Raw genomic sequence first — 20,224 nt, 5'->3', positions numbered from 1 at the left:
TTTATCTGTCATAGTTGCTTTGGACATTCCATCTTGTCGTCTGCTCCAATGCACCACATAAAGTATTGATGGTTGCTGAAAACGAAAATGTTTATGGTAGGCCAATACGTAGATCACAGAGGAAGGGGAAATGCTTGTGTAAGGATGTGAACTTATTACTGGTAGCCTAACCTTAAACCTAGCAACTGAGAGCGCATCAAAGTTAACGCTTAAACTTGATCAGTGTGGTTGGTGAAGGATTGACATTGCGAATCATGTTCACTGCTTCATCAACGCATTAGCATTCTCCTGTACTATGGTCTTTCATATTGGCGCCACGCACATGCTGGGTTAGTCGTTTTGCCAGTGCACATCACGTTGTCCTCAGTGCTTGATTAAGTTGCATCTGAACTAATACGTTAACTGATTCCCTCATTTCCATTAGGAGCCTGCTGAAAGCGGCGAAATCTCCTTTACACTGATAACTTCCGACGCCAGAACCACCTCGTTCTATAAATCTCGAAAAATCGCTTTTCATTTTTACTTAGAGTAATATTTTTATGACGACCATGAGTCACCGATGTTGTTTCTAAAAGGAGCTTAGCTACATTATAGCTGTCACTTTGCCACCATGAGCGAGTGTTGGAGAAGGTGACCTTGAGATGAGGTGGAACACGGATATACGGTAATAGTAGCGTATCCTTTTTAATAGGTATGGGGGCGTAGCGTGGATCGAAGTCGCAATTACGATGAAAGAACAATCTGCTTATGGTATTCTGTACCAAACGCGCTGCAGATATAACATTTACTGAGTGACTTTTTTCAATTCAGTTGAAGTACATGCAGTGTGGCCAGTCTACAAACGCCATTGCTTTCGCAAAGAAAGCGCTGAAACACCAAATCAATAATGCAATGATATGCAACTCAGACGCCAATTTATCATTTTTTTCCTGTAAGCCCATTGGAAGCAGGACGCAATTTCCGTTCTTGTGAGCCTTGTGCGACTAAGTATAGTCTTATGAACATGGTTATACTAATAGGCCAACCGAAGGCGTGCTCAGTCTGAGAATTGATATCATTATGTCTCAACACATTTAATGCACCATAATAATATTTTTTTATCATTGTCTCGTAGCTTCGATAATCTGATAGGTCGCACTGAACCCATAACCCGGCTTAAAGGCCTAATTACGCCCGAAGACTCATTGTATATATAGTCATATTTCCAGCGTAGCAAGACCTTCGGGATTCGTGTATGCCTAATCGTCTTAGAAGAGTTCTTTAATAACACTTTATTGTTAAAGCAGTTGGTCCCATAATGGTCTCTGTTTGTCTACTCTCGCTATTTGCTGGTGTACCGAGATCGGTTCGACACGGATCTTAGTACGCTAGTGTTTGCGAGGCGTCCAACGAGAAGTCTTCCGTTATTGACTAACGATAGTGTGACAAACAACATGATTTGAGTCTACTTTACAATCGACGGTTATAAATAAGTACTACTTATGAGAGAGCGTCCGAGGGCGCCAGACGTGGGATATTGAGTAATACCATCGTTGTCAGGGATCAGTTCTCCATTACGTTGATTACTCCCAGGAATCATACCGGTAAGTATATAGTCGCTCTAAAAAGTCACTTGTTTATAAATACATGTATCTTCTAAAAGCTTTTTCATTCACTGATCTCAGAAAAATAGGTTTTTCAAGCAACATTTCTTCAACAATGGCAGTTCTTGCTTATGATTTCTTTCGACAACAAATTTGTCATATCATACGTCAACCGTAACAACGAATGGGACGTTTTTACTGATCATGAAGTTAAAAAAAACTTCCGTCTGTTGATGAGAAAAACAAAAATCTTCGAATTTGTCACTTTCGTGTGATTTTTGACATTTAGCCAAATGTTGGTCTTTCGATGCGTTACGATTCTTTCTTCGAATCTTCAGACCAGGATGCGGGTCGAATTCCTTTGATAGATGTCGGCAATAACTGAGAGGCATAGAAAAGCAAAACTGCTTCTTCGTTTGTTAGCAATTTGCGGTTCAAATACGAGTCTCTGCGCACAGATCTTTGCCACTTGTCAACAGCGACTACCAGTGTGATCATGTGGTTGTAGTCGATGAGTCTTAGGCGCTTGCTTTGGCGTTTCGAGGGTTTGCGAAAGCTCACTATTGTCAACATCTCTGATCTACATGTGCATGGTGATATTAGACAGCCATAACGTTACAATTACATTTGGATTTTCCAACATCTTATCATTTTTGGTGAACCACGATGACTTGTCCCCATAGTCCAATAAGTTCTTAAGTACATGCGAAGCACTAGAGCGTGGACGATCGATTGACCAAATGAATGACTGACAGCGACAGGGAAGAATACCCGCACCGGGTTGACCGGGTACCCAAGCTGTCAAAATGGCTAATGGTGTCAATGTACGCACAGTATTCGTCGATGGCAACAGATTTTCATGTCAGGTTTTATGATAACTTTATGCAAAGGTCGACCTGTGCTCTTTAGGCTGGCGGGCCTATTGTCCGCCACGCTCAATCTCGTAATCACCATTGGGGTTGCAACCATCTGTCACCCATAACAACCTCGTGTCGTGTCATTTTTTTGAAGGTTTCCATATCAGATTCTCCTCATTCTGTATGGGTCCCTGAAGACAAAAAATTGCATGTTTTTCGGGATTCCACTATTTACAAGACATATTTCTTCTTGCTGTGGTCTTTCTGGGAAACACTGAAAATAGGAACGTTGCCTATATTGCCAGTGACGATATTTGTCGTAATCCCGTAGGGGTTTGATTTAATTGATAAAGTAATAGTTCTTGCTATTGAAACAGACACACAATTTGTAAGAAAATGTGATGAAGTGATAAAGCTGGCTTTCCGATAACTAAGTAGCAACCAACAATGGCCGTAAATAGCGCCTAAACATAATATTCGTCAAAGGCTTATAACATGCATGTACTGTCAGTATTTTACCTTTCCAACGTCAGCTTACAATGTCCCAATGGGATATTAGAGCTCTAAGGAATGCTACAAGAATAAAGCAAGGTTGTACAGACCGGCCCAACTCTTTGAAAATAGCATTGCACAGCAGCATGCTGACATGCGTTGGTCTATAACCCCTTTTTTGTTACCAACAATATAAACTGTCCCGGCGACATATCACAGCCTGATATTTATAATCAGAATGGTAATCAGAATGGAAAGCTTTTCAAAGAGAGTCTCACAGTGAACGCGCTGTGAAGTGTGACTAAAGTGGATGTTCAGATTTTTTGGTATAAATGTTAACATAAAACTTTATAATAAGTTAACCTATCTTGAGTAAGGTTTCGCCTTGCACAATGCTAGTAATATCAATTGAAATCTGTCTTTCTTTAGAGCAAAGGAAGAAAGAAAGCAGTACAGTATATAAAACTCTATTCTGTGTCAGTTCCGAGATAAGTGCAAGGTGATGCACCCAAACTATGATTGGCCTCAAACTTCTACTATTAACTAACTTGACTGATAATACACTACCTTGCATATTCGAACTCCTTTTCAATAAGATAAAGTGCTTCAAATTCGTAGGATTAAGATCATTCTCTAGATTTCACGATACCATTATTGGTAGTTTAATCATTTAAGTCTCTGGCTGACCACAACAGAAAGGTATATAGAAGTGCTGTCAAGCTAAATAAAGGCAACCTTTTATCAATTCTTGATGTCTAAATCCACATTGTGTAACCCTCAAATTAAGTTCAGTTCCTTCATCATAATACACCAGGTACACCATAACTGGTTGCAGGTTGCCCAGCGCCAGAAGATGCCACTGCTCAAAATTTGAAAGCCTCAACCATGACGCTGCATATCAAACGTAACCTGTTCTATAAATCTTTTCTCGTTTCTTTTCTATTTTAGGTCTCATCGTGTCTTGTCCCGAAGATGTCTGGATCCTACTATGCCCTGCGGCGGAAGATGCCGGCGTTCAAGACATATGGCTTCAGGAAGGCCAACCAGAGTGAGATAGATGAGATCAACAGACGCATGATGAAACCAACCGCTTCTTCACAGGTATGTGGACAGAACACACAATAGTGGGTTTGACCTTCAGAATGACTCAAATCACCTCTTGTGTGAGGCCAAAGCTAAGTTAACTGACCGGGATCCAGGATGACAGAAAGACCACTGGGAACGTGACCTTGTAGGCTACATGCCTCTTACGCCCATTACAATTCTCATTCTAAACAACATATCCTATCTTTGTTGGCAGGTTTCACAACTCAATCTGTACAATGATGGGAAGGACTATCAGAAGAGACCGCGAAGTGCGTGCCTAGCGACGCCGTGCTGTGCCAAGCACCAATTTGAAAATCAAAGAACCAGGGTGCCTAAACGTGTCAATGAACGTCACATCAATAGAATCGTCAGACGACTACAGACGCCGACGTTCAGCTTTGAGGCTCACATGGCAGACGATAGGTTGGATAACCTTGACTTTGTCCTTTCCAAACTGCCACCGCGGCCGAGGACCGCCTCTTCCCGCGCCTCCTCCACCGGTGATGAAAGCCTTACCGTACAGAGACTCCAGAGGCCCACCACCGCAACCTGTCTCAAGAGGATCGGTTTTTGTTTCTACTGCGATGGAGAGGAGGAGATGAAGAAATATAAACGTCGTCAAGTGCAACCTTTGGTAGGACCGAAAATAAAGGAGGAAGAAAAAGTCATCATTCCCGATGATTTTAATAATGAGAAAACGCTAACTTCGACGGAGTTAGAGGAAGTGACGAAACGAGTGAGGACGCCTACGCATGCGTCAAATGGTGGTACCCCAGTGTGTAAGCGGTTACCTGAAGCGACTACAGTTACGGTTTATGACAGTCGGAGTCTGCCTTTAGCGTCTGGTCTCCAAAGGACCAACAGAATTGATGACATTGTAAATAGACTCTACCGACCCACCTACACCATGCCTATATGCCGGCACCCGGCAAACAGTCAAGTCCGGTAATATGTAGTCGGGCAATAGCAATAGCAAGAATCCTATACGAATTCTCGGCAGTAGCAGAGACAATCTTAGAGATCATCACCAGAGGGATGCGTCCTCTTGCTATCATTCACCATCAGAGTCTGAAATGCCCTTTTCATCTTATTAACAAATTAATGACGACTCGGGTTCATTCTGGCTTCGGTTATTATGTTGTTCGCCCCTAGTAGGGGAATTAGATGTATTCATTTGTAAGGTAAATTGTCTCAAACATATTGATTCTGTTTAAATAAAGAAACTAAAGTTAATTATTTTATCGACCACTTCGTTGTTTCAGCTCGTATAGGCCTTATGGAGATCACGAGCAAGCCTTGGCTGTTCGAAAACCTGAACTAGTTAAAGAGGCCTTTGTACCAGCCACGATCGATCATTACAAACAATCAAAACAGGATTCAACAGAAAATATCACTGGCCTAATGGCATCTGGTATTGCAGTGGTTCTCCTCAAAATGTACACAATTCCGCTATCAACCCGTTTGTAGAACCTTAGAGGTGATTTCTCTAAGGTAGAAAGGGTCTTCTGCTAGACCAAGTATGCATAAGTAGACTACACATTGACACAGATGCATTGACTGTCTCTCTGCATGTCCAGCAAGTTGAACTCGTGAATTGGCCATGCAACAACCACATGGTTGGACATCCGCCCCTTACCGTCGCTTTCGACACCTGTTACAGCGCGCTGTTGCATTCAATCAAGTAGTTTATAATCAATTGCTGGCAGCTTTAACGTATTACATATACCAAAAAGCAAAGTCAATAACCTCAATCCATGGACATTTATACCTAATGTGCAGTCAAAATCAAACAGCTCTGTAAAGAAGGAAATGGGGAAAATATTCCTTTTATGCATTTCAAAATTGGATTTTACTTTAGGATGACAACCAGTCGTAAAGAAAGAGGATCATTATCTATGTACTAAAGCGCTGTAACCCGGGTGTTGAAGAGAAAGGATCATACTCCTCATAACAGGGCAGATAAGCCGACGAAGAGTGAGGTCATCTGCTGAGCTTTGGTGGTGGACGGAAAAAATCATACTCCCAATTAAGAATTTCGTTGCAAAATCATAAAATTCTTTGGCTGGACTGCTTTGAAAATGACTAAGCCGGAAGACTGTGACGAAGGTTTCGCTTCCAATCGCATCCTGCTAACGAGACAGAGTTTGGGGGAGGGGCGGATTCGGTCAGAGGAGGAGACACCAGGCAGGGAAGAAGGTGTCAATGTTCTCTGCGAGGATACAGAATGTGGCTACTTTGGCTGGAGGCCGCGATGGCTGCAAAAGTGCCATACTCCCAAATTCGCGCTGGCTTTGATGTGTTGGTTTTGTACAATGCAAGGTAAGATCCCTTCAAAGAAGCAATCGAGGTTATCATTAGGTTATTCTCTAACACACCAGCCCCCCCCCCCCCCCCCCCCGATGTTTCTCATACACCAATGTCTTGAGAAACCTCTTGGTGAAATGATACTCTCTGTCATCCTGATATGGGCTGACAGGGGCCCACCCGCAGAAAAAACTTCTGTCCCTAAACGAGGTCTTAATGCGCTTGTGGTAACAAAATAAAGCTGTACGTGAACTCTATCTTCCAGGTTTTATCGAGAATGGCTCCATTCCTGTCAGTGTTCAGATGATAGAACGCCGGTACAACCTGGACAGTACCCAGCTGGGGTTCATCTCATCATTCTACGACATTACCATCGCCGTGCTTGCGATCCCTATCGGTTACTATGCCCTGTCCTGGCATCAGCCACGAGCCCTGGCTGTCTCCTGCCTGAGCCTCGGGCTCGGCTCGTTCATCATGGCCCTGCCTCATTTCGTCTACGGGGAATACCAGCTGGCAACAGAAGCACCGGGCAGTTCGTTAGGAAACGTCTGCAGAGGTATATTCCCTTTGTTCATCTCACAAGATTTTACCTTCGTTGACAGATTTACATGTTTTAGCATTAGACATTTATGGTCACTGAATCACAATCTAAGTGTTCTGTGTTGGAATCATCTGATTTTAACTCCAAGGTCATCTAAACTGACAGACTGATGCCTATCACTCAATTGACAAGAGACACTATCCTCATTCACGAGTAATGCTCATTTTTAAGTTGGCGTACTGTTTTGGATTTACCAGGGACCTCTATTCCATATTTCAGTTAATTCCACTGGTGATGTTTGTGATGATACGAACAACATACACCGGAGCGCAGTCGTGTATATCTTTCTCCTTGGCCAGGTCTGCAATGGCATCGGAGGACTCGCTCTCTTTAGCATTGGTATTGTCTATATTGACGAGAATGTCAACAAACACACTTCACCCATGTACCTCGGTAAGTCATATCCCAGCTTAGTTTATTTTGAAACAAGTGATTGATCGAGTAATACCCATCTCAGTCATTTTCACCAGAGTTATTTAAAACCTGAAATAAAACTCCGCTAAATTGTGCATAACTCGTTTGGCATTAAAGAAAATGTGTTACTGTCGACGGACCATTTGCTTACACTAGAGTTTACATGTATGGGCAATGGCCAGATATTACGTGCGACTGTACGGTCCATGTATAGTAGCCTGCGACGCTCCGAGTAGCCTGTGCTTGCCAAGCTCAGGGAATGACTGTCCGAGTAGCCTTTGCCTGCATGCCATGCTCAGGGAATGACTGTTCGAGTAGCCTTTGCCTGCATGCCATGCTCAGGGAATGACTGTTCGAGTAGCCTTTGCCTGCCAAGCTCAGGGAATGACTGTCCGAGTAGCCTGTGCTTGCCATGCTCAGAGAAAGGGCACATTGTGTGTGACTGACCGAGTAGCCTGTGCCTGTCTTGCTCAGGGAAATGCCACATCGGTGGGATTGTCCGAGTAGCCTGTGCTTGCCTTTCTCAGGGAATGGCCACATCATGTGTGACTGTCCCAGGGCCCTGTGCCTGAATTGCCACCGCAATGGTCACAATAATTTCATTTGATGTTTCAGGCATATTTTCCTTTTTCGCGTGCGTTGGTCCGTCCATAGCGTTTATCTTTGGTGGCAAGATGCTCGACACGTATGTCGATATTGGAAGAATCGACACAAATAAGTAAGTTCGATTTAGCACAAGGAATCTACCAGAAATAAACATGAAAAGGCCTTGGCTTCATTCCAATCGTTTGTGTCAATTAGGTTAGTTATTCTAGCCCTTTCACGGGTCACATATAAGATGCTTACCGATTACGATACTTCTGGTCTCCCATAAGATTCCTTACTTGTAGGAAGACATGCCCAATCGCTTTGATCATGACTTGTGTGACCACGACACGACTCATCCACAGCGTTTGTGATCTATTACAGAGTTTCCATCACCCCTGAAGATCCTCGATGGGTAGGAGCTTGGTGGATCAGTTTCCTCATTGGGTCCATCTTGACCTTCTTCTGCGGTGCAATGATATTTTGCCTCGGGCGGCGACTGCCTGGTGAGTAGGCCTACTGTTTAAAGCAGTTGCGACAACACACAATAAAGGCTTTTCAGTGTTACATTTCCTTAGGATTCCTCTTGCGTCAGGCCAGTGTGGGTCTCTTTCCCTTTTGATTCCGCTCAGAGATCTTTGCACCTACCATTCTTTCGCCATTCACGGATGTTAGAAAGCAAATAGTGATTTCGAAAAAGGGTGAATGCTGCCGTGCAGCTAAAGCACCGCAGATGAGAAACCATGGCGAAACCCTTGAATTTGTCGAAAGGTTAGTTTTGGAGTGAGATCAGTGGTTGTGGCAATGACTTTGCCAATTACTCAGTGTATTCCACAAGGTATGTCGTTCCAGGGGCGCCTGCAAAAAGTGTAAAAACTGTCACCTCAGATGACGGGGACGTATTCATCCTGAGGAAAGGACAGACACTCCGAGACCTTCCCGGCCATACCCTAGCGCTGATGATGAACCACACCTTCGTTCTTCTTCTACTGTCCCTAACAGCCACGAGTGTCACATTGAACGGAATCGAAAGCTTTTTTGTGAAATTCGTTCAGAACCAATTCAATCTTGAAGCGTCCAGTGCGTCTATGCTGACTGGTAAGTATTGTCAGTTGCTTTAGAGAGGAGTCCTAACATGAGGTTGATATCAACTTTGCTTTAAATCTTTTTGTGTTTGGTAATAACACCATCATGAGTCTTAGTCCTTCCCCATAATCTGACGTTTTCAACAAAAGAGGTAAAACTGCTTGATCAACTCAGGCGCGGCAACATGTTGTGGTAAAAGAGTCTTTCCCTAAGCCATACGCGCAAGAAAGTTTTCCCCAGAGTCTCCCCCAGTTGCGTGCAAGAAAGGTTTCCCCAAAATTGTGTGGACGGAATGTGGATACTTATTACCTTTGTTGTTTTCCACCAACAGGTGTTATTATGATCCCCAGTGCTGCTGCGGCGCACTTGACCGGAGGTTATCTGGTCAAGCGTTTCAGGATGGGCATCCCCGGGATGGTCAGGCTATCATTGGTCTTCATGGCCATTGCTTCCCTCCTGTCAGCCATCTTACTGTTGAGGTGTGACCTTCCGAACATGCCCGGCATCAACCAACCATACGACAACATTACCAGAGTGTAAGTGATCTGTAGTGATTAAACCAAGTTAATCTCCCTTGATATTTTCAATGGTGTCATCATTTTCCGGTCTGTTCGCTAACCAGCTTTGTTCGCACAGTGGCCCTGGATATCTGGTCGAGACACCATCGGTTCAAATCCCTTTCATTTCACATTTTTATTTCCAAGTAAACGTTTGGAAACTTACGGAGGCCCAATTCGCATATAGCTCTTCCTCATCCACAAAACGTCCGGGATGGAGGCCGCCGAAGTACGATTTTTGTGTCAATGCAAAATAAAGCGCTAAGTCGCGAAAACATTTACAATTTATTTACAGATCTGATATTTCTAACCTGAAGGCGAACTGCAATGCCCAGTGTAACTGCAGCACCCTCGAGAGACAGCCAGTGTGCGGCATAGACAACAGAGAGTACTTCTCGCCCTGCCATGCCGGATGTCTCAGCTATGAGGGAATGGAGAAAAACAAAAATGCAAGTTATAAACATAACCACTTTACCTTGAAGATGCTCGCAAGCAGAATCACCAGCTTTTTGGAGACGACTTTGTAGAACATAGCCTTAGAGTGCTCATTACCTGGGCCAAGCAACCCGTAAGAGATCGTAAGAATCTCGCTTATGAGTGAGTACGAGTACGGTTCTAACAGAGCCGTTGATTTTCTCTGTTTTTAGAATTATGGTAACTGCAGTTGCATTATGGAATACCTGGGTTCAGAGGTAAACACCAGCGACATCATGGCAACAGAGGGAAAGTGTCAGACAGCCTGCTACTCATTTCCTGTCTTCGCCGTATTAAGTGGAATAACGTTATTCAGCATTCTGTTGCCGAATACGCCATGTTTGAGTGCCGTCTTGAGGTAAGATTGAACTCCACAGCATTCGTGTGTGCAATAGTCGATCTAAGTAATGTCATCCACAGAATTCGACCTGATCTAACGCGAAGGCCACTGTTAAGTCAGCGAAACTTCGAGAAGCCTTTGAGGCCAGCGTTGAGGCTAAAGCTGGCTTAAATTTTAGCCCTATATGAGCGTTAACATCGCGTCGCCTATAGATACTAGATATCATTAATATTCAATCGTTCTATCCACAGGTCTGTCTCGAGTTCTCAAAGAACCTACGCGATGGCGTGGTATAATCTAGTCGCGCGGATCTTTGGTAAGGGTGAAAATACTTTTACATTGTGTACTCGAATGAGTTTTTTAAAAGAACTTCAAATACGCATGGAATCCAATTAAATTCGTTCCGGTAGGAATTCTGCTGATCGACGGCCGATCTGCTTTTATTAGTGGCTGAGACTCTGTATCATGTACGAAATAAATCATTATTGTTACTCCTATGGGGCTTGATATAAAGAGTAGTGGCTACGTCAAAACCAAGACCAATTATCGTTTTTGCTTCAGGTACAATTCCTGGTCCGGTCCTCTACGGTTTAGTCATTGACGGTGCATGTTTCCAATGGCAGGAGCATTGTGGGAAAAGAGGAACGTGTTGGATCTATGATAACAAGCACTTCAGCCTGGGAATGTTCGGCCTGTCCTTTGCCATGACGGGTGCTTCTGCCTTCTTCTTGCTCATAACTCTCCTGACGTACAGACCCAAAGTCACGATTGCCATACCAAAGGAGAGCACGGACTCCGAGTCGGGGTCATCTTCCGCAGACGAGACTGGTGATATTAAAGCCTGATATCTCGAGCAACTCGGAGGACCTTCGTCTCATTACGTCAGCATCTGTGTGCTTGTTCGTTTGTGATGATCCACTACATGTTGACCGGAGGTTTTGTCTAATGCAAACCTGTTTTTAAAATAACAACTTGACTGACAATGGAAACTACATGGTGGGCTTCTCGCGCGTTATAGCTTTTGTGAATTTCATCATCGACTTGAATCTCAAAGGATGGTTTGTTGTTTGGTCAATAAAACATAAATTTGTATTTAAGTGTGAAGTCTTTCTTTGATCTGTGTGTGTTGGATGTAGACGACCTTACCTCCTCCAGAGATAATTATCAGTGCCAAATATGAATTATTTTGACACCTGAGAGCTTATATTAGTAGACAGTTATTTGCCTCTTGTGACCCCGAACGATTCGGTGATGCTAGGAGATGCTCTGATTCCAAAGGGTGACCTCTGGGAGTGGAGCATGTGAAATTACCCCAGAGTAACCGATATCAGCCAATCAAGTTGCTGATGAGCAGACGACTGGCCAGCCAATGGGAAAACAATAAATTCTGCACTATGAACATGGTCTATTGCTCTTTGCTCCTTAGTGATAAATGATAAGTGGCCAGCAATATTTTGTTTTGAGGCATTGACCTACATTATTTCACGAAGACATGTTTAAATGCATATATACATGTATTGGAAAAGGGTGTCATTTCAGTACCTTTAGTTGTCAAATATGATATTTTTGACGAAACATGTCCGAAACATGTCCGATCTCGCGATTGCGTCAATGCGAGAAGTAGTCCAAGCAATGAGGTCATTCATACAAAGTTGACAATACTACTTCAATCATTGAAAGAACCCCTCTCTTTCACACTCGGTGTATCGGAATGGTTATTGGGTTACGGTAAATAATAAGAGTTAGATAGTCGTATTTTGCTTTGGTCGTGAAGAGCGGTCTTGTTTGTAAACAATTTAGAGTGATGTGTAATTTGTTATAACAGCTCCAAGGTTCAAGCTGTGAAATCTAGTTATAGTTTAAGTACCCGCCACTCGACCACAGGGTCACTAGGAGTGATTATCCACGTGTTAAGTTTGAAACAAGCTTGTTCACTGACCATGGACAGAGGAAATAGTTACCTACCAGACACAGATTCCAGTGAAGATGACATTTCCAACATCGCTGTGGAGAAACCAGTGGACATCAGCACGGAGCTTGGGTATTGGGGATGGCGACCAAGATGGCTGCAGAGATTCAACAATTCCAAAACGGCACTTGTGATGCTATGCTGCTTTACCGCTATCCAATGTAAGTATGTTCTCATCATTACGCAGGGAGTCGATCGAATGTTTATTTGCAGGCCAACCCCCATGTCCTCTCTTTGGCCTCCCCACAGATTTAGATTAAGAGGTTGAAAAAGTGTTACAGACAAGAGGCTGGTACGATACGACCGGCATTTATCAATTCCACACACATTTAGTTAAGGCATAAGATCTTGAATCCTTCAAGTTACCGACATGGGGGAGGGTTGTTCGAACCCTCGAGCCCTCTCCCCCTCAAATTGCACCCGTGGATTTACTGTGGACCCTTTTCTTCAGCCTTCATTGTGGTTGGCTCGGTGAACATCAACCTGCAGATGTTAGAACGGCGCTTCAACTTGGACAGCACCCAGGTCAGCTTCATCGTGTCAGCTTATGATGTCCTCCAGTTGTTTCTTATCTTACCTATCGGATTCTTCGGACACAACTGGCACAAACCCCGAGCGATGGCCATCGCCTGTGCTTTCACAGGCCTCGGCTCTCTCTTAATGGCTCTGCCTCATTTCGTATCGGAGGAGTATGAGCTTGGGCAGTCATTTCTCGACGTATGTAGCGGTAAGTCATGGTTTGGGTCAGAGTACGGCCATTTATTTGTGGATGTGCCCTTTGTTGCAACCAGTTACCTGTTATGACATCTTCGCATGTACGTAACAAATTATCTCGTTGCTTCTCTTGACCTTCTGCAACTCTTCGAAGAAAATCTTGGCGACAATATCGGTATTTGACATCTCGTATGGAATATAGGTTACGTACCTTACCATTTCTATTCTATTTAAATTTACAATTTCTGATTAAGGTGTGTTCAATGTCCATCCACTGCTCTTGTTGGTGTTAAAGTTCTGAATACAATGATATGTCATTTTTCGCAAGTTCTAATATGTTGCTTCTATCTTATTGATATGTTCCAATTCCAGCCAACACCACAGCCATGTGTGACCGGAGTGACATTGATCTCCACTCCCATGCCCTTTACATATTCATGCTCGCCCAAGCCTTCCACGGAGTTGGCGGAGCTTTCCTTTATGTCCTCGCCGTGGTCTATATTGATGAGAATGTTCAGGTCCACTCCACACCCCTCTATATCGGTACGTTGAAAAAGCAAGCCTGTCATGTTAACATTGCAGTACCTTCTCACGACAGTACCTCAATTAAAAGAATCAACCATTGATAAATTTGCATCTCCAAACCTGCCGCGAATTTTTTCATCTCGTAATATATATTGTTATCGTGGTCCTTTTGCGCTGAACGACCTCTGATAATTCACCAAAATCAAAGCAAACTACAACTAGGGCTAAATCAGTAGCGTCCAAGACCAGCCAAATACATTGCTCAAAGATGTGCTAATTCTATTTGGTGCACTTTGATTCCACCGTCAGGAAACTCTTGCTATAAATGTCTCTTCTTTCTCCTCAAGGTATCTTTGCCCTTGCCAGTACGCTCGGTCCGGCCACTGGGTTCATCGCCGGTGGCGAGCTCCTCTCTTTATACGTTGACGTGGATAAGATCCCTTCCGATGAGATTGGCATCACCCCTGAGGATCCACGATGGGTAGGAGCATGGTGGATCAGTTTCCTGGTTGGGTCCTTCCTCGCCTTTCTCTGCAGTGCCATGCTATGCTGCCTCGGAAAACAACTGCCAGGTGAGTGCACACGAACTTGCAAGTCAGTCTGTCGCGTTTTCATGGTAGTTGAACTCAGGAATGTGACCAGATCACATTTACCAAATGATAGTGGTGTTGCACAACACTAGATTGTCCTTAGGGGAGGCCTTACCGATGCTCTTTCACGGTGAAAACTGAAGCCGGTCAACCACACCGGCTGTGCAGAAAATTTCCGAAATTCTGCTGAGGAAGATTTGAAGAAGGTAATAAGAACGTTTCGGTATCTTCTGGGGCCAAATTAAGAACGATGTCACTGTTGATTTGAAGGCGATGTCATAGGATTTCTCTCATATCACTGTAGCTATGATATATGGATGCCCTTATGAAGATCAATTAGAATCTGACGAAGAGCAACATCTAGTGATGTTCTTCTAATATTTCTTTTGACATCTTGCAGAGGCGGAATCATTGCGAAAGGATCGCATGTCCAACGGGCATGGGACATTGGAAGAAAACGAAGGAGTACTCCAGGGCACTATCACATTGAAGCATCTCCCAAAGAATACGTTACTCTTACTGAGGAATTCCACATTCATGCTCTTGGTTGTGGCTCTTACTTGTCAAGCCATGCTCATCAATGGGATGGGGGCATTCCTACCAAAATTCATTCAGAACCAGTATAACGTGGAACCATCTTGGGCAGCTATGTTGACAGGTAACCCGTTTACATACTATGGCATGTTAGTGATAATCGGAGATTTTCTGTCGTCAGTAATGCCACGGACTGGTATAGAAATCCGTGGTCATGCACAATGTTGATTTTGTGTCATGAGACGAGGATCAAGGACACAGTCCTGCCGCTATTCAAGGATTGCTATTTCCATCCAGCTATGTAGGTTCTGCACAGAAGTCGTGTGTGGTCTTCACGGAAATGAAGCTGAGAGATACTGGAGAAATCACTGTCATTGGCCATATGCAGCTCCGTTATGTCAATTTGTTATCTGTTTTGACTATAGGTCTGATCGTCATTCCCGGTGCTGGAGGTGCAGAGATGCTTGGGGGCTTTTTGCCAAGGCGGCTCAAACTAGAGGTCCGTGGCATGATCCGCCTCAGTCTTATCTTCCTAGTGATCGGCATCGCTTCTCAACCCATTATGCTGGCCATGTGCGACGTGGCTGACATGCCGGGCACGAATCAGCAATACCAATTAAAGTACGTATGTTAGTCATGCCAGTGTGAAATAGCTGAGATGATCGAGACAGTGGAATGAAGAGGCGCCGTGCACTTCTTACACAGCTTTCATAGAGTACTGTCTATACATGACCGCCATTCTTCGTGCTCCGTGTTCAAAACCGTTAAGTACCCGTCCTATGTCATCTGCTTGTGACCAAACTCCTTTGTCAGTTTACAAACTTTTCAGTCAGCTTACCAGCAGAGTTGATCAGTCTACTCAATTGGTCCGTATGGTATGTTACCTCGTCTCATTGCAGCACATCCACCATGACAGCCAACTTGATTGACACATGTAACTCACATTGTAATTGCTCAACTCTGACTCGGGAACCCATTTGTGGACAAGACAATAGGGAATACTTCTCCCCTTGCCACGCTGGATGCGATACGGTCCAGAAATCGTGGGATTCAAACGATAAGGTATTAAACTGGAATACTGTGCGTGGAGACATCGGAAATTCCACTTTGCCTTGATATGATGACTTCTCGTCATCAATCGCAGTAGTAAGCCTACACGTGGAAGATTGTTAAACTGCTCATGTATCTCCTGTTGCATTTATGATATCGTTTAACACAAGACTTTATAATTGGAATATCAACCTTCCTTTCTTTTCAATTCAACAACATATACTTCAAAGTAACGGTGAATGCATTCACCTTGCAGCCATTCCATGCTGTTATATTCTCTGTATACATATTTCCTTAGAATCTAAACTTCCAGAGAACTTAAAGATGGCTCTTAGCGACACTCATAGATCTGAGGTATCACCTTGATCATGGTTCTATTGTTTCTCCAGATGTATGGCAACTGTAGCTGCATCTCTCAGTATCTCGGTGACAGCGAGTCGTACAATGCAACTCAATGGGCGTCGATGGCAACCAGTGGACGCTGCCCTACTTCCTGTAATCTACTTCCGGTCTTCATCGTATTCCTCACTGTCGCCATATTCTGTTTATTCATGCCAACTATACCAACTGTCAGTGCTATTTTGCGGTAAGACTAAGTTTAGTTCGAAAGAAAAACTCCCTCGCATCGTTTGAGTTGGTGTGGCCATGTATGTTACGTTAGCAAAGGTCAGCAGCGAATTCGATTAGTTGTCTTGGTAACTCATCACGACCTCACTTATGTCAGGAAGACGGACGTGAGTGACCCTCAAATGAGAGTACACGGTTCTGATCAGCGGTAGCCCCATAGAGTATCTTCGTTTTTATGATGTATATGTATTCCTTGTTCGAACCTAAACACACTTTATTTTGGTGACTTTAAAGTTAGTGGTCAAAAGTGAAGCTCGACTCGTATGATATTGGAACGAGTTTCTTTCTGATACTCGTCCAACTGCCAAATATAGCATCTACTCTTTCTCAACGTAAGCCTCGAAATACTCCTTTCTGAACTTCCATCTGATCACTTTCCAGGTGTGTGCCATACAGACAGAGATCGTACGCTATCGCAGTTAAAGGCTTTATAGCCCGTAGCCTTGGTAAGTTGGATGGACACCATGTCACCTTCGAATGATAGAGCATTGAGCAATAGTGCAAAAGCAGGATGGATAACTATAAAGACAACACATAACATCAGGCTAATGGACGATCCATTATGGGTGTTTACCTGGCTATGCATTAAAGTGCATTTTATAGTGCCTGTCCACTGACCCTATTCATCATATTTTCATTTCAGGTTCCACTCCAAGCCCGATTTTCTATGGCTCCATCATAGACAGTGCTTGTATACAATGGCAGGAGAAGTGTGGAGAGAGAGGGACGTGTTGGGTGTACGACAACAATGCTCTGGGACTTCGCATGTTTTTGATCAATCTTGCCGTCCTTATTGTGTGTGCAGTTTTATATTTCTGTGCTCATCTTGTTCACTGCCCAAATAAGACTACTACAGTTATTGCCGAGAATGGCCCCAGCATTACTAACTGTGAGATAAATGAAACAAATTCACAAGAGCGAATGATAATGTTGGAAAAAACAACTGCGGCATAATCATTTGCATGGGCTGTGCGCTCGGCGTGGTCGTTATCATCACTTGTTAAACTCTACACCTTAAAGAGGTACACGTAGCGTATATATACCTTCCGATGACTTCCGACGGTTCAAAAACACCCATTTTGATGTACAGTATTAAAACAAATATACATGTTATCTTCCTTCTTTTCCACACACGTTCCCTTCTTGTTACTCATTCGGCCAATAGATGGCTATATCCTAACCAAACCTTTAACCTTTCAGCGAATTTTGCAAAATATCTTTCTCGCCAAAGCCTTGACATCTTCCCGATATTTCTTCCCGCCGCCGATACAATACAAATAAAAGTTGACTCCATAATTCCAATCCCATATACACAATAAAAGATGAAATTGCGTAGCATGGCGCAGACGCCAATATTGCTTGGTCATATTGTACCATTCCTTCAACGCAGATGTCGACATCACCAGGTCATACAACCGAAACGGAACGGAGGTGACGACATACACTGCGCAGACGGTCATCAACATCCGGGTCAGATGACGCGTGCCTTTCTCCTGGTTTTTCCCACTTTCACCTGCAACGCCCATCTCTTTCCTTCCGGATGCTGCTGCACGTAGGGTCACGATGATCAAAATATTACAGATGACGATGATAGAAAAGGGGACGAGGCTACCAAAAACCAAGTGAGCAAAGGAAATGAGTGGTTCTAACCAGGGATATCCGGGTACTCTTGGAGCAAGGGTCTGTTGACCTGAAATGTCATGCACATCTTTTAGAATGATATGTGTAACGTCGATTCTTTGACCGTACAGATTCTTCATCTGCGCTCGGCTTCACCACATACGAGATACAATGGGACCATATGCAGGTGATGGGATTCCATTGGTAATCGCCATGACTGGAATAAATGGTAGAACTCGGAGTCGAGACAAAAGCGTTCAGAAGTTCTTCAGTGATATTAGTCAGACAGACCTATGATCAGAGACTTCGTGTATGAATCGGGTTAACCTTACTCATGCCTACATTTAGTCTAGTTATGAGCAAAGTTGCTTTATCCGCGGACATGAGGTGCAGTTTTGCTTTCGCAAATTAGGCACCTCTCTACCATCCCTACCGAAACTGCAGAAAAAAGCCGGAGTTAATGAATGCGAATCGGACCTCTTAAGTCCACGGATAGCGTAAAATCATATGGTCGTGCGTTAGCCCAATGACCCAGCATATACGTGGCACTAAAAGTACACTTACCGGAACTAGTATGTTCAACGAACTTGAATAAAAAAAATATGTGAAGGTTCAGTGCGCTCACTATGACTGTGGTCCATGCTACTGCGGCTGTCGCCTTTTTGGTGGTGCAACGAACATTGGCAGACAAGGGGAACCGCACCACCAAGAAGCGGTCGACTGACATCATGGCCAGAAACGTTCCGGACAGAATCGCCATCGTGAAGCCTGTGTAGGTGATAAACCTGAAGAAAAATGACCTCTGATCGTCGAAAAATGTATACCAGTAGATGCAAGTTAAATTTATGCTGAATGTGCTGACCTACAAAATAATAAAGCCTTAAACAGTGCAGACAACAAGGTGAAACGAAAGGAATACCTTAGCTTCTGCCTGCGACTGTGTATCATGGTGTTGATGTGGCAAATCACCTACCAGCAGCACTCTAGGAGCGACTAACGTGTCGAGCAACTGAGCTGAGCAGCTAAAACTATCACGTAGATTATTCCCTCGGAATTCTATTGCAAATGCGGCAAAGCGATGGTACCTACTTAAGTTGAAGTTCTGTGATGCTGGTCTTAGTCCAAAAGAGAGCAGTAAATCCAACTGCAGTGTCAGCTAACTGTATCGTATCAACAGCAGCAAGAGCGGCGATATAGATACACGTGGACACCTTCCTGTTCCCCTCACGAAGGCTCACCAAGATACAGATTATGTTGCCCGGGATACCAAGAGCAACTGTTGGTAACCAAAAGTACTTGGTAACAAAGTTGAAAAGAGTATTTAATGTGGACAAGTCTTGTCCAAACCGGTATCCAGAATGAAACGTTTGCAATGTCTGCGTAACCATCTCTTAAAGCGTTGAAGTCTTGCAAAGACCGACTTCTTGGACAATTTGGTTACTGCATGTATCACTGTTCGTGTGTGTTGGACATCGACAAATGGAGCAATAGTGCACGCAACCCATGTCGACCGGCGGTTAGGTTAGCGTGGAGTACTACTCCACGATGCGACAAATGTAGGGTTTACCATTGCTCTGTCCGATGCATGAGAAATAACCAAGCGAAGTAGAGCGAAGTAATTGACCTCTGGCTCAAAGATCTGTTGACTTTTTGACCCTTTACGTAGACGTCATTATTCCGTCTTTGCAAAATTCTATAGATCTGGCAACATCAGCCTCGAATTCGCTCAGAAAAGGTTTTAATGTGCATCTTTCAACCGGTATACGGTCGTCATCTCCGCTGATCAGCTTGGCTCTACCTTTTCTCATGTGTCGCTGGCGCTTTGGCGATGTGACAAGCCCGCAACCATCCATACAAATGTAAAACCAACGTCTGAAAAAGCTGGCATTTGATAGTTATATCATGCAGTAAGTCCACGAAATAGCCCGGCAAACTAGCGGGACAATTACGTAGATAATTACGACGGATCGTTTTAAAATTGCTACAATCGCATGATTGAGACCGCAACTCAAACTTTTACAGAATCTGCAACATCGGGAAATAAGAGAACGTGAGCAATCAGACGGAGTTAGGTAGCGAGCGCTCTAGCTGTAATTGAAACAAATCGACGATGCGAGGTTTATTATTGTCGGTGTCGGGTTCGTCATCGAGATACATGGACATGTTTTGTTCTCATCTTTTCTAAAAGTAATGACAAACACACTTCTGCAGCTTGA

At 43.8% G+C, this 20,224-nt stretch overlaps 3 protein-coding genes across 3 annotated transcripts; all 3 read left to right on the top strand.

The window, feature by feature from the left end:
• The first annotated feature begins 1,336 nt into the window (after positions 1 to 1,336).
• On the top strand, positions 1,337 to 5,232 carry LOC135483908 (uncharacterized). Its single transcript, XM_064764973.1, has 3 exons — positions 1,337 to 1,583; positions 3,881 to 4,033; positions 4,233 to 5,232. Exons 2-3 carry the CDS (start codon positions 3,905 to 3,907, stop codon positions 4,965 to 4,967), a joined length of 864 nt encoding a protein of 287 aa, XP_064621043.1. The 5' UTR covers positions 1,337 to 1,583; positions 3,881 to 3,904; the 3' UTR covers positions 4,968 to 5,232.
• A 537-nt stretch (positions 5,233 to 5,769) lies between these two features.
• LOC135483056 (solute carrier organic anion transporter family member 4C1-like) lies at positions 5,770 to 11,383 on the top strand. The gene is made up of 11 exons (XM_064763565.1): positions 5,770 to 6,337; positions 6,588 to 6,878; positions 7,143 to 7,316; positions 7,953 to 8,055; positions 8,307 to 8,428; positions 8,775 to 9,020; positions 9,340 to 9,544; positions 9,861 to 10,014; positions 10,213 to 10,397; positions 10,631 to 10,695; positions 10,941 to 11,383. Exons 1-11 carry the CDS (start codon positions 6,097 to 6,099, stop codon positions 11,222 to 11,224), a joined length of 2,070 nt encoding a protein of 689 aa, XP_064619635.1. The 5' UTR covers positions 5,770 to 6,096; the 3' UTR covers positions 11,225 to 11,383.
• A 747-nt stretch (positions 11,384 to 12,130) lies between these two features.
• Positions 12,131 to 17,512, top strand: LOC135483907 (solute carrier organic anion transporter family member 4C1-like). Its single transcript, XM_064764972.1, has 10 exons — positions 12,131 to 12,509; positions 12,800 to 13,075; positions 13,435 to 13,605; positions 13,935 to 14,159; positions 14,578 to 14,835; positions 15,137 to 15,332; positions 15,611 to 15,773; positions 16,151 to 16,347; positions 16,770 to 16,834; positions 17,032 to 17,512. Exons 1-10 carry the CDS (start codon positions 12,320 to 12,322, stop codon positions 17,340 to 17,342), a joined length of 2,052 nt encoding a protein of 683 aa, XP_064621042.1. The 5' UTR covers positions 12,131 to 12,319; the 3' UTR covers positions 17,343 to 17,512.
• The last annotated feature ends 2,712 nt before the right edge of the window (positions 17,513 to 20,224 follow it).

Source organism: Lineus longissimus, chromosome 2 (assembly GCF_910592395.1).
Source record: "Lineus longissimus chromosome 2, tnLinLong1.2, whole genome shotgun sequence".
Classification (NCBI taxonomy): Eukaryota; Metazoa; Nemertea; class Pilidiophora; order Heteronemertea; family Lineidae; genus Lineus; species Lineus longissimus.
This window is presented reverse-complemented; position numbering and strand designations above follow the sequence as displayed.